This window comes from Syngnathus acus, chromosome 22 (assembly GCF_901709675.1).
Source record: "Syngnathus acus chromosome 22, fSynAcu1.2, whole genome shotgun sequence".
Classification (NCBI taxonomy): Eukaryota; Metazoa; Chordata; class Actinopteri; order Syngnathiformes; family Syngnathidae; genus Syngnathus; species Syngnathus acus.
In genome coordinates this window covers 8,030,611-8,044,423 of record NC_051106.1, presented here as the reverse complement: position 1 = coordinate 8,044,423, position 13,813 = coordinate 8,030,611, and the positions used below count along the sequence as shown (strand labels likewise).

General features: G+C 44.0%; 1 protein-coding gene across 6 annotated transcripts; it reads left to right on the top strand.

Annotated features, from left to right (window-relative positions):
• Nucleotides 1-1,215: 1,215 nt before the first annotated feature.
• smoc1 (SPARC related modular calcium binding 1) lies at nt 1,216-13,062 on the top strand. Of its 6 annotated transcripts, none has more exons than XM_037241277.1 (15): nt 1,216-1,519; nt 2,975-3,140; nt 3,241-3,324; nt 4,129-4,241; nt 4,310-4,409; nt 5,348-5,398; nt 5,785-5,832; nt 6,719-6,808; nt 7,169-7,249; nt 8,420-8,612; nt 8,810-8,892; nt 9,085-9,190; nt 9,359-9,603; nt 9,773-9,806; nt 11,863-13,062. In XM_037241277.1, the coding sequence occupies exons 1-15, from the start codon at nt 1,394-1,396 to the stop codon at nt 11,981-11,983; spliced, it is 1,641 nt and encodes a 546-aa protein (XP_037097172.1). In that variant the 5' UTR covers nt 1,216-1,393; the 3' UTR covers nt 11,984-13,062. The 6 variants fall into 6 exon arrangements, with proteins under 6 accessions (XP_037097172.1, XP_037097176.1, XP_037097171.1 ...); XM_037241281.1 differs by having other exon boundaries at nt 9,773-9,826; nt 11,860-13,062; XM_037241276.1 differs by having other exon boundaries at nt 1,217-1,519; nt 11,860-13,062.
• Nucleotides 13,063-13,813: the final 751 nt, after the last annotated feature.

The window sequence follows — 13,813 nt, the reverse complement described above, 5'->3', positions numbered from 1 at the left end:
GGGTGTGAACTATTGCACCAGCCTGCGTCAGCACACGGGCCTGCACCTGCGCCGGGCTATTCACCGCCGTGTTTACACACTGTCAGCCACAATTAAAAGCCCCCGCGGGGTGGACGAGGGTTGCCCCCGCGCCCATACCGGGCCCTTGTGGATGCCCGATTGAGCGTAGTGCTCGGCTGATTAAATTAACAGCTCCGTCTCGGCATGGGACCGCCGGGGTGGGTAAAAGGAAGGCGGTTTGGCGAAGGAGGGGTTTGTTGCTGTTTGGAGAAAGGGTCAAAAGGGGGGATTTGTTGAAAGTGTCCAGCAAAGCTTTCTGTTGGCAAAGCAAAGCTGGAAATGTGAACTGGGGGCAAGCAGAGGTCTCGCTCTTCACAGGACCAGCCAGGTCCACAGACAACGCTGGATGCCATCTTGGCATCTTCACGCTTGAGAACACCCTTTCCCAACCTATGAGCGCGTACATTATTTCACTGGAAAAAATATCATAAGTACTAATCTGTGTGCTCGAAACGTGAATGATACATCTCCTCAATTGACCAGTTGCTGGTCATGAGACACTTCATTTGTTCTGTTAAGAATTACCCCCCTCCCCAAAAAGTACCTGCGTGCGGTCCAAAATACTTCTTAAGCTCTCCAGCCAAATAAACAGAGCTATTTTAATGTCTCTTTTATTTATTTCTATATATATATATATAAAAAAAATCCCCTGCGCCGCACTGCTGCGTTTTCTGCGTGGAGCTTCTCTGTGTTTATGTCACACGATAGCCGACGTTTAAACAACAATCAGTTAAAAATGTCCTTGATGGCCGACCCTGACGTGTTTGCTCTTCTACCGCAAAAGAGGAGCAGACTTCTGCCAAGCTGGATCAGCACCAAATTGAACAAAATCCCCCAACAAAAATCTTTGTATAGTCATAATAATCTTAATTCAGATGGTACTAATTTGCGTTTGGAATATAATACACTACAGATAAATGTAACATTAACCAAAATGTTGACACTGAAAATATTGCAGATGGCTACTCGTTAATTAAAAAATACAAATGTCCAATGTTGAGCGTTTTTTTTTTTTTTTTTTTATGTCCATGAACGTTACAAGCTCAGACCGGACCGCTGAAATTGGGAAGAGGGGCGTGGCTTCTAGCCAAACCCGCCGCCTCCCATTGGTCGAACGCAAACGTCAATCACTCGCCAGGCTCCATCTTTCAAAGAAAGTAGGCAATGAAAAGTGCGCGCCGCCGGCGATGAGAGAAAGTCAACCTGTGGAGAGCAGCACTCGACACACGCAAGTGCGGTGGCGGCCACGGTCGTCCCACGCGTGCCACTATTATGTGACTGCTGCCCCGAAGAAGTAGAAGACGAAGAAGATATTTTCGACCCCGCTGCTGCCATGTTGTCTTTCCGCATTGTTGTTGTTTTGGTGGCGGCGACCTGTTGGTGTCACCTCATGGTGCCCCTCCTGCTCGTGTGCTACCTGCCCCACGTCCACGCCAGCCACAACAAGCCGGCCAACAGGGTGAGTCGCACCACGTCAAATTTGACAGCATTCAAAATAGCTTAAATGTCTTTATTTCACCCTACTACGTCTACGAAAAATAGATTTCTAGATTTGATTAGTACAGTGGACCCCCGCATACTCGCGTTTCGGCACCCGCGGATTTACGTCTACTTTTATGCCAACAATTTTTGCTTTAGTAAACATCCACCACCTACCTAAATATTCAAACCAAAGTTGCCCAAGACTTTTTTTCCCCTGCCCATTCCCATAAAAAAATGATGACATTTGACGTCATTGTCGCGTTAATATTGAGACTACACGAAAGTGACAATACATTGTGTTTTGGCCTTCTGAACAATCTGCATGTTCATGTCAAAGTGATTCAATGTAATTGTTGTTGTCAACTGTCATACTTGATCACACACTGGAGCAATTTCACAACACATGTCAAAAGAGTCGCTTGTGTAACTCCGTCTGCCTCCAACCATAATAATAATGACCATCATATGATAATAATAGTACAGGTTGGCTGATTAAATTGCGGTCGGCGGCGAGTCTGGCGAATGAGAGGAAAAGCTATTTAAGGGCACTTGAGGAACTTGAATGCATCATTTGCCTCCTGGATGGATTCCCAAATAAAAGTGAAAGGCAACACTCCTCTCCTGTGATGCAATCGGTGCCCGGAATTTCCCCCCGTAGCGGGATAACGGGAAGTTTAAGAAAGCCAAATGTGGTTTATTACTTGCGAGTTGCAGAGTGACTAATAGTCAGAGCTGTAAAGCGACAGGACAAAGCAAAATGAAGTGCAAATAAACGGGAAGAAGTGCAGCAGGGATGATGTTTTATTGGCGCTGAGGTAAAATAGCAACAACGGGTGTGTGGATGCAGGTACGCCTTGGGTGAAAATCTGGTTCTGGCTGAAGGTACCGCACGTTGGCATTTTTTAAAGGAAGCATGAAATGATGCCATCATTATGTCAAATTTTAACATTGGTAAATGTAAATACAAGTGTAAAAAGTGGTCAACAGCTTCACAATTAAAATAACTTGAAATACTCAAAACGTCTAAATTCCTCAAAATGCCAGCGGATCATTTTATCCCGATGGAGGCGCGCGCTCCAAAGCACACACGCTTTTTTTTTTTTTTACGAGCCAAAACCTCTCATTAGGAATGCCGGGACTCCACTTTTTAAGGGCTTTTACGGGCCATTGACAGATGTCCTGGACGCCGACTCCATCAGCGGCCAATCACACATAAGTTCACCCTCGGAAAATGCCTTTTCATGCTCAATTGTCTGCCGTTCCAATCAGGATAATGAAAGCCAGATCTGACATTTGCCTCTCTCCTGTTGCTGGAAGCTTCTCCAGCCAGCCTCTGCTTGTTTCTAATATGTCTGAATTATTTCTTTGATTGTAAAAAAAAAAAAAGAAAGATGTCTTTTTTTTTTTTCTTCTCCCATTTGTGCGGTTTCAGTGGCTGATTGGCGACAGAGACAACCACTGCGGCTTGGCGTGCACGCGACCGCAGGCCAAGCCGGTCTGCGGCTCGGATGGACGGAGCTACGACAACGGATGCGAGCTGCAGAGAGCGCGCTGCAAAGACAAGACGCTGACGCTGGAGCACCGCGGCCGCTGTCGAGGTGAACGCACCACCTGGGAGTTACCTCAGAGGGGCCAGTTCAAGGCCTCCTGGCCACAGGGGGGCAGTCATGTGCTTAGTTCCACGTTTTTGACTTTCAGGAAAAAACTGGGTGAAAGTTGAGCAGTCAGCGGTGGCACATTCACCTACGCCGCCATCTGTGGGCAGACACGCTTTGCAAACAGGTAATTTAATGAGTTGAATTTCCACTTTTTTTTGAAAAATTAAAAAAAATGAGCCGTGAACAATATACAGATTTGATTTTGGCTTGAGACAAAAACCGAATTTCTTTTCCAAATAAAAATTCTCCCTTCGAGACTTGAGCAACAGAAATTCAAATCATTCTTTTTACGATCTTGTTAGCTTGGGCAAAAAGAAAAAAAAAAGTGAATGAGAAGATGTCTTTCGTTTTCCGCCTCTTAGCTGGCGTGTAATTTTTCCCAGACCTCCATCATTCATTCGCTCAGCTCAGCAGCATAGATTGATCGGCGCCGAGTAAAAAGGTCGCAACTCGGCATCTGCTCACCCGCCCCTCTCCCTTCTTGGTGACCTGTAGGAAAACAGCACCTCGCACCAGATCCATTTTTGGTCAAGTGGTGTCGTCTTTCCCGACGCTAATAGGCACGTTTGTTCCATAAAATCAAGCGTGCGTGAAGGAAAGCTGGGCAAAGATCACACGTTCTCGCAGACGCCCCGCCACGGCTCTGTTTTGTTGCAGCTCGGATCAGAACCGGCAGCTCCCGGTCCTCGCCGGCTGGACCTTGCTACTTTTAAACTTAATGCAACCAAACAGAAAGTGGGAACAAAACCAAAAGATGAACAATCAAGCTAAATGGTGACAAAATAGGAAGTAGAAAACCACCAAAATAAAACCCGAAGTCGCCAAGGTGATAAAGATGTCAAATGGGTTTAGTGTTTTTTTTTTTTCTTTTTTCTTAAATGGCTTTGTACGGTTGTACGTAAAGTTGTCCGATTCTGTTTGGTTCTAGATGAGGGTCAGTCAAAGTGTCGCGTGGAGAGAAGCCAAGCTTTGGAGCAAGCCCGGAGACCCCAAGAGTCCATGTTTGTTCCAGAGTGCAACGAGGATGGCTCCTTTGCACAGGTCTGCCACGATGAGGACGATAACGCCGGAACCAAAAGATTGTTTCGCCATCATGGCTTTGTGCGCAGGTACAGTGTCACACGTTGACGGGCTACTGCTGGTGCGTCACTACCGACGGAAAGCCAGTGAGCGGTTCCTCGGTGCACAACAGAACTCCCGTGTGTTCAGGTACTGCCCATATTTTTTATTTGCAGCATTAAATCTTGATAAAAAAAATTCCCATGTCTTTTTTCCAGCTTTCCCTACATTTGTATTTAATTTATATTATACGTTAATATTTATTTTAGTAAATGAATAATTGTCAGACCGATGAAGTGAAATAGCGAGTTTGAATTTTCCCCCAAATTTTAATGCTGTGTTACTAACTTGGCTGCCATGCTCTGCCCCGCATTCTCGTCAACTTTTCGCCGGCAATCTGCTCTTGGCTGGCTGCAAAGTCACGACGCATGTATTTTGCGGACAAACGTGCACAGGTTTGGATGTATTTCTCTGTGAGAAAGAAAAAGCTTCCTGATCCCATTGCCCAGACATAAAGGAGCTTGTTGGCACATGTAGGTCAACAGCCAGTACTTGCCAGAAATTCCAACTGTAATGCAGCTTTTTCCCTTATTGTGCAGCCTTCTGGACTGTTTTTCCTCTCATCTTTTCAGCAGTTTTATATATGTATATTTTTTTTGTCTGCTGTAAGCCTATTACAGCAATCTCGATGACCAGTTTCCATCCATTTTTGAGATACTGTCTTTGCGGTCTCCCGTGACAGATATGAATGATTGTTGTGCAATGTCGGAAACAAAATGGTGCTTATAGTTCCTTTAGTGTCACCATGGGGACGCTCTCAGAAGGTTCATGGACAAGTTTCCTTCCCAGCCAGTAGTTGACCGAAAATTGTTTGCGGCCCCTTTGAATGATTTTCCTCGTGTCTTTTCATCCATTTTGGAGGGTGTGCGTGTTTCTTGAAGAATATGGCCGATTGTTGTCCCCGTAAAGGGCGCTTTGGAAGGGAAAGTGCAGCGGCGAGCGTTCTTCTATGTGTTTTCCTCCAGCCAGCGTTCGCTGACACGCAGGTCATGTGACAGGCTTCAATGGTGTGCCGTATACATTCGCAGGAAACTTCCATGAGTTTTTGGGAAGTCACGCTGGGACGAGCGCATTGACAGGTAGTACAACGTCCCATCCAAATCGTGACTGCTCATCTTTTTTTTTTTCTTCTGCTCTTTGCATCCCAAAAGCATGTCGCCACCTGCATGTCTGGGATCACAAACTCTCTACTTGTTTTTCCAATGAGGAGATGGCTTTGATTTTCTGCCTTTTAGCTGGCGTGTAATTTTTATTTATTTTTTTAACTCGAGGGTTTCACTGTGCACTTTAGCGAAAAATCAGAAACACACCTTCCCTAAAAATTTTTTTGTTTGCTTGTTGTGGCTCATTTGAGCTCGGATCAATGACCGCAAAAGAACTCCAAATACTCGTGATTATTCGCAGGCCCGCAATCGTCATCGCTGCTATTTTCCGCTTTGTAGACATTTGTGTTTTTGATCTGCAGGGTCCGTGACCGACAGACCGCCCGGGCCGGCAAACTCCGGTCGAAAAGGTGAGCTGAGCTCAACAATTGTTTTCTTTATCATCAGCTGGGGCCCAAAGAAAATGATTTTTTTTCCTCTAACTAATTGCATCAATTCATCCGCTCTGTGCGCAACGTCAGTGCGTTTGATTGAAGGACCCAACATTTTTCTTCCAAAATATCTCAAATGTATCAACTGCGGGTTGTCTGTGCTTTGCTTATGACTAAATTACTTCCTAAAGGAATGTTCCAGATGCTCCAAAGCTGCACATGGGTGAGTATTTTCCGTGGGGGGGGGGCGTTTAACATTACGTAAGACGCACCTCGTCACATTCATTTTGTGACCTTGATTTATTTATTTATTTTTCCCGGCTCAGATTTCAACAAATCGCTTCAAACTAATCCGATGAAACCAATCGATCGTTGCCCCCAAATAAACCCATCTTCCATTTATTGTAAATGACGTCTTTATTTGTCCCGCAACAAGACACGTCAAAAGAAAACGTCAAAACAAAATGAATCACACTTGTGAAAAACCACAGTGTCATAATGATTCTACCAGACCGCCATGAAATTTTTTAATTTCTAGTGGGTGGTCTTTACTTGACGCGTCCCGCCCCTTGATGGGGGCTGTGTGTGTGTGTGGGGGGGTCTTCTAATGTAAGTGTGTGCTTCTTGGACTTTTGCAAAAAAGAAAGATTGTGTCGGTGTGGGCCTGTTTGATGTTTCAGTATGTGTGAGAATGTGAGGGACATCTCCAACATGTGGGTGGTCGCGCTTTGTTCTACTGTTCTTCGTGTGTGTGTGTGTGTGTGTGTGTGTCTACGTTTTTGTGTCCACCTTTGCCGGGCCGTGTGCAAATCCCAACCATTCAACACTTGTGGAGAGTAGATTGTATTAACCTCAATAATGGTAGTCTCTTTCCGTTTCTTTCTCACCCTCAATCCAGACGACGGCTCCAAGCCGACGCCCACCATGGAGACCCTCGTCCCGGCCGAAGGCGATGGTAAGGGTACTCAAGTTTTGGAATTTACACAAGTACTCAACTCAGGGGTTTTGGGATTAGAGGAAATATTTGAGGCAGGTGTTAAGGGACACTCATGGAAACCTGAAACCAGTTTGACAACTTAAGTGAGGATAATAAGGCATCTTTTTTTTTTTGTGTATAATGTTTATGCAAAAATTTGAAAAAAATGGTCACAATGTGTGTAATATTTTTAGGATTTTTTGTGTGTATAATTTTTATGTCAAAATTTGGAAAAAAAGGGTCACAATATGTTATATTTTTAGGATTGTTTTTAAAAAAAAAAAAAATTGTGGCGAGTCTGGTTGCCGTCGGTAACATGACAACCATCTGTCATTGCAGAGATAACCGCCCCCACGCTTTGGATCAAGCAGTTGGTCTACAAGGAGAACAAGCAGAACAGCTCCTCATCCAGGAAGCAAGGTGAGACTGAGAAAGACCAACTTGCAGCGTTTCCTCTTCATTGAACTGCTTGCTCTGAAAGAATTTTGCTGTGATTATGGCACAGCTGAAAGCCATTGGGCGGGCGGGCGGACAGCGGAGGGGCTGGCACGGGGTTAACTCTGCAAGGAGGCTTTCAGGATGAAGGGAATCAGACAAGGAGGAGGAGGAGGAAAGGTCAGGCCTGAATGAGGATATGGACCGGAGTTTAAAAATCCACTTGGCTCGGCGCCCGGAGAAGGCATAAAATAGGGCCAGCCTGTTCTCAGTGCATCATCTCTTGTCCACTACAACAAAATTGTTCCATGCTTAAAGCGTGTCTGGTTGTTTTATTCCTGTTAAGTGAAGAAAAGGAACACAACCAATTTGATGGGAAAAAAAAGACGTCGGTATAATGCTAGATTGAATTACACTTTCTTTTTCCATTCGCAGAAATAATTTTCTTACGGCAATCCCACTCCTTGGCGCCAGTGTCACGTCGCTATATCAAACATGAGAACTTTAGCCAGGTCCAGGATGACAAACAGACACATTGCTGACATGTCCGCCTACGTTACAAGATGGAAAAGTGGAACTTTCCATAGTGACAGGAAACCCAAGGTGACCGGATTTCTCACACAAGCCTCGGGCTGTCGCTAACTAGCAGTTAGCGACGTTGTGCTGTTAGGAGACTCGTCACTTAAACCTTCTCAAAAATCTCACTTTGCCTTTTCTCAGTCTCATTTTGACAAAATGTTTGACCTTGGCAAAAACACGTTTTTTCCCATGTTTGAAATTGTTGCGCGTGACTTAGAAACATGCTGATGATCAACACAAGGTGTCGTCCTAATGCCAAAAACTTTGAAGGTAGGACGTGTGACTCAATGGAAAGAAAAAAAACAAACAAACCTGAAGCTGCATCACTGTTATGACATCTTCAAGGAAATGAAGCAGAAAAGTTTGTGCTAAATCTCCTCTAATTGCACACGCCGAGACCACCCACCGGCGCTGCAGTGTGAATAATCAGCTCCATATTTTGTTAGCAATACCATCTTGAAAAAGGAAAGGCTCTAAACAGTTGCAGCTTAACATTTGGGAAAACGCTCCAACACGTTGTTGACTCGTTTCCAGACTACTCTGTGCTTGCACTGAGTTTGTTTGTCATGCTTCTAGAGAAAGTTCCCTCTTGCGACGAGGAGCGACAGAGCGCTCTGGACGAGGCCCGGCAGAACCCCCGCGAGGCCGTCTTCATCCCCGACTGCGGGCCCGGCGGCCTCTACAAGGCCGTCCAGTGCCACCAGTCCACCGGCTACTGCTGGTGCGTGCTGGTCGACACCGGACGCCCCATTCCCGGAACCTCCACCAGGTATTGCATCACGTGGCGAGATAGAATTAAAGTACTACTTTGGTCCAAATGAAGCTCCTCAATTCACTTCAAAATAGTCCCTTGGGCCTAAGACGCCACAAGATGGCGCCAAAGTCACCCGGCAGGTTTTTTTCAATCCCGACAGACGGGGGACGTCTTGCCGCTCTGTCCCAGTCTTGTGTATCTGGTCTCAACAGGTACCAGACGCCAGAATGTGACAGCGCCGCGCGTTCTCGCAGCTCCGACGCCGAAGATCTGTTCCAGGGCCGAGACCTGACAGGTTTTTTCCTACCGCAGTCAACGTTAACCTAAAGCAGTGCTTCTCAAACTTTTCAGACCAAACACCACGTCACAAATTTGTTTATCCCTGTCATGACCAACATTAAAACACAGTAGCACACTAGGCCAGTTATACTACAAAACCACACTAATTACATATGAAAGGTAATTTATTTATTTATTTATCTGTCAGGTTGCCCCGAAGGAAAAAAGGTGGAATTCATTACCAGCCTGTTAGACGCCCTGACCACAGACATGGTTCAAGCCATAAACTCGCCAGCCCCCTCCGGTGGCGGGAGGTAGGTAATGACAGTCTAAAATCCTGAATCCATTTAATGGGCTATCCAATCATACTGCTAGTCAAAGTTATTTATGTAGCACAATGTTTTTCACAGGCTTTACAGAAACAAAGAAAGCATATTTCATGGCTAAAAAAAAAAAAAAAAAAAACATGATTCCAATGATAGGTTTGTGGAGCCGGACCCCAGCCACACGCTGGAGGAGCGAGTGGTGCACTGGTACTTTGCTCAGCTGGACGCCAACGGCAGCCAGGACGTGGGCAAGAAGGAGCTCAAGCCCTTCAAGAGGTACCTGAAGAAGAAGGCCAAGCCCAAGAAGTGCGCCCGCAAGTTCACCGACTACTGTGACCTGAACAAGGATAAGGCCATCTCGCTGCACGAGCTCAAGGGCTGCCTCGGAGTCGCCAAGGACGGTACGAAAAGAACTTTAGAGGGAAAAAAATTTTGAGCTATGTAAACATCACATTTGAAGCTTTTAAATTTGAAAGAATTGCTGGAGGCAATCAAATTTCCAAAGTGAGTGTATCAAAACTGTCATGTTGACACAGACATGTGACTTTTTTTGTTTATTCTTTTTAACAGGTGGTTCCACAGCAAGCAGCAACTACGGGACAAGGCAAGGGACAAATGTGTTCAGTAAGAGCCACTAATCCTACTACTTTGACTAATATGTCTCTGCTTGGACACTAGTTCATAGTTTGTGTTTTAACCTGATTAATATGCACATTAATCCGAACTGCCATGTATTCATATTTAGACACCAAGAGTAGTCTCCATTTTCTAGAGCATGTTTATGTCTGCCGGAAATGTCAAGATTGCCTTTTAGAATTCCACAACCCAACCTCCTCTGCACCTGCGCACATGCGGCCATCTTGAATTTGCGTGCACGCGTAAGAACATTCCTACACGTTTATTAGTTAATGAGTCCCGTTGTGTTCGGACATGCTTGGATAATTCTAAACGGCCCGTATCGTTTTAGGTCGCTGTGACACTCCATGTCGCAATGTTGGGTTTGTGTTTTATTGAGTGGGCTTATTAAGAGCATGTGGCGGCAAAGCACTACATATCCGGGGGGGAGGGTGGGGGGTGGGGGGATCTTGAAGGGCTGAAGTTTTTTTTCCCCCATTTGGATGAGTGGTCCCAGGGCGGCCATTTTCTCCGCACAGCTTTCTGCCGAATCAGCAGGCAAGCTTGTTAATATGGCTCCCTTGGTCCCTCAAATGAACATGACCACATTTTATTTGAGTTGGGAGATTTGGCTTGACGAGATCCTTTCGCAAGCGGCTGTTGCATAAGCCGGTGATTCCCGTCCATCGTGTGTGGTAAAGTGACTCGTTTATAAATAGTCTCGATCGGTGTAACTCCGTAAGGTTCTTTTGAAGAGCGTCGATTTCAACAACAAACAATCCGATGATATGATCAAGCTTGATCTATATGCTCTTCAAGTGTCACACTTTGATTTGTTTTGCATTATTTACTTAATGAATGTAAACTCTGAAGGCAAAATGTACAGCTACAGGACTCGCTTACAAACAAACGGGATTCAAAATGTTAAGTCTTTAGTCAACTGTAACTCAAGGGTGCCGATCACACAATAGTTCCTGTGCAATATCATTTCATCTATAAACCTTTGGGTTGGTTACATACCGTTCCCGTAAAACTGGTTCATAGATGTTTACAACAAATTTTATTCTCAGTAAGTACACGCCTTGTTTGCTTTAAGTGAATGTGTTAAAACTCATCTCATAAGTCAATGCTTTTTGAAAATGCACTATTTATGCTCTGGTAATTTTTCAGGCCGCTTTACTTTTTACATGCCAGATAAGCTTAAGAGAAGACAAAACTTGAGGGGAGGGGGGTGAAATAATGACGGGCAGAATTTGCAAAGCAATTTTTGCACACATTCAACAGACTCAAAATTGACACCATAAACAGTCATTTGGAAATGCATATAAATTGTATTTATAGTCAAATAACTATTATTTATAGTCACTAGTCAAATAAAACTGTATATGGGCCCTAAATGGGGAATTGGATAATTAACCTGCAGCGTATGCGGATCCGAGCCAAAGCTGCGGGTCGTTAGTCATGTGACTCAAGTCGTCCCTTACGCGTTTTGGCTAACAAAACCATACTTAACATGTCAAACGTCTAAAACGAGCGACCGTTGTAAATAGTTGGCCGTAATATTTTATTTCCACGTGTATAAAAAGTATACTCCGATGCGCCGCGCGCTGGAGATTTACGGCCCCGTCGAGAGTTTTTGAGAGCTAAATCCAGAAGCTACCACGAGAGCACCTGCATTAAAGCTGTCACAAAGCGCGCCCACAAACACAAGCTTGCACATACCGACGTGCGCTCAAAGTTCCGTAACATGTAATGCCACGCGTTCACTTCAGGTGAACGTTAATGTGGCCATCTGTGAGCAATCCATTATGAAAAAACAAAATACTTCCATTCATCTTTAAACTCATTGTCTGTCACCCAATACAAATGGACGTCTATAGCCGTCAACGGCAGTGAATGAGTTTTTTTTGAGGGAAGATGCTTTGTCATTATTCTTAGGCCAAACAAACCCACAAAGTGAAAACCGGTGTTACTGAGTGAGCGCTACGTTGTGTGCTAGCGATTAATAGCGACATGCGCGTCTTTGCATTCTATGATTGCAGTAGGTCGTCTAGTGTGAGAGGAGAACGTTCCAGGAGCCGAGACGAGAGCAGAGGGCACAGAAGGAAGGCATCAACGCGCTCGCTCGACGGCGAAAAAAAGAAAGTCGGATCGGAGAGAAAATAACTTCCTGACTTGTTACGTACAGACACACACACACACACACACACACACGCAGGCTCGCGCAAAACAGAAGAAAACAAAGCAGCGCCAAAATATTTGCACTTTCTCCTCCCTTTGTTCGACATGTTTGCATTTTTTGGGATTGTTTGTGGTTTTTAAGTGAGTGAAAAGGTGTTTCTCTAAGAATGAGAATAGAAATTGTCACATAAGTGGAGCCTGTGCATAAAGTTAGCAGGCTAAAATGCACATTGCTCTCAACAAGGGGCGGGCATCGATGAATTGATCGTCCGCCGATTGTGTAGAATCGCGGGGGTGGGCGTTGAATTCAGAACATTCCAACTTAAAATTTCTCCAAATGTCATGGATTGCCCATCCCTACTACAATAGCAACGGCGACGGAATGTTTGTTGTACATATGAACGTGCGCAACGAATTAGAATGAAACTGTGACTGCCGAAGTTGAATTCATCAGCACGGAATTTTAGCTGTATGGATCCCCTTGCACTGTAAAGAGGGTTGCGACATTTCTGGTAAATTTCTGGAAACTTTTCAGTCAATGGGAAATTAAGATGGGGAATTTGACATAAATCTGAGAATATTTTCAAATTTCAATTTGAAGTTAAACAAGGTCTCAAATCGATTGTGATAATCGATGAATTTCTTTTAGTAATTATTGCAGCTCTTGTCAAGCTTATCATCAAATATATTTTCTCCAAATAGATCTAAAAACTGAAATAATTCCTTAAATTAATTCCCATGGAAAGTTTCCAACTTTAAAAATTGCCGAATTTTTGCAACACTAACTGTAAGCAACTTTTCTAGAAACATTAGTGGCAGTGTGATTATCTGACGGGGCGGAGTTTGCACGGAGTAACGATTCACTTGGCCTTTGTGCTGATTTTTTTTCGCTGGGTCACTTCGTGACGTTAGTCTGTGCTACTCGTCCCTCAAGTGCAACCCAACATTTGCGCCAATTTTGTCTGCACTCGATGCTTGAAGATCAGTTTTTTTTTGCTAACTTTTGATGAAAATTCAAGTTTGTGCCAACCTAAAATAATAACAATAAAAAAATCATACATACATTCTGTGACTGTTTAATTATTATATAAATATTTTAACTGCACTTTGACCCCGCCCCTCTCATCACAAATGCACTTAACCGTCAAGAAGATTTAGAAATGCTGGTAAATGACGATGACTAAACATGAGCACTAAAATGGAATTCTGTTTACAAGCCTCAGTCCATTGATATTGGCAATGCTCTACTCTGGTTAATCCTGCTTTTTGTACACAACATGTGACGTTATACAAATCGCAATCTGTAAGATAAATATTTGAATCTCGTGAGAAACTTCAAAAGTCAACACGATGATTTTATTTTGTGCAATACTTTGTGTTCAGAATTTTGACTACTTGTGTATGGTTATGTTTAAAAGAGTACTCTTTACATATGTTGTTATTCGAAAGAAAAAAAAAACACGTACGCCATTTTGAGGGTTTGCCCAGACTCAGAAACACCCCAAAAATTTTGTGAAAATTTACAAAATTGACTTGAGCTTAATTTAGATTTTTTTTAAACAAAGCATCAAATTTGGTAGGCTTGTCCATCCCGAGCAGACCCACAAAAAAAGAGGCCATCTTCACTTCCTGCCCTTCGTCTTCGTGAACCAGGTGCCTTTATTGTTTGAAGTTGACATGCAATTAAAAGGTGCACTCTCACAATCAACGCTAATAGCTTCCATGCGCCGAGCAAAAAAAAAACAAAAAACGACAAAGACACTCTGTTTTCGATGCCATGTACAGATGAGACCGATAATGGCGGCGTGTGTTGGC

Bases quoted from the DNA above. Each gene is read 5' to 3' on its own strand.
- smoc1 (XM_037241276.1), top strand. From the start codon at position 1,394: ATGTTGTCTTTCCGCATTGTTGTTGTTTTGGTGGCGGCGACCTGTTGG. The intron at 3,141-3,240 runs GTGAACGCACCA...TTTGACTTTCAG, and splicing joins GCACCGCGGCCGCTGTCGAG to GAAAAAACTGGGTGAAAGTT. The intron at 9,191-9,358 runs GTAGGTAATGAC...TTCCAATGATAG, and splicing joins GCCCCCTCCGGTGGCGGGAG to GTTTGTGGAGCCGGACCCCA.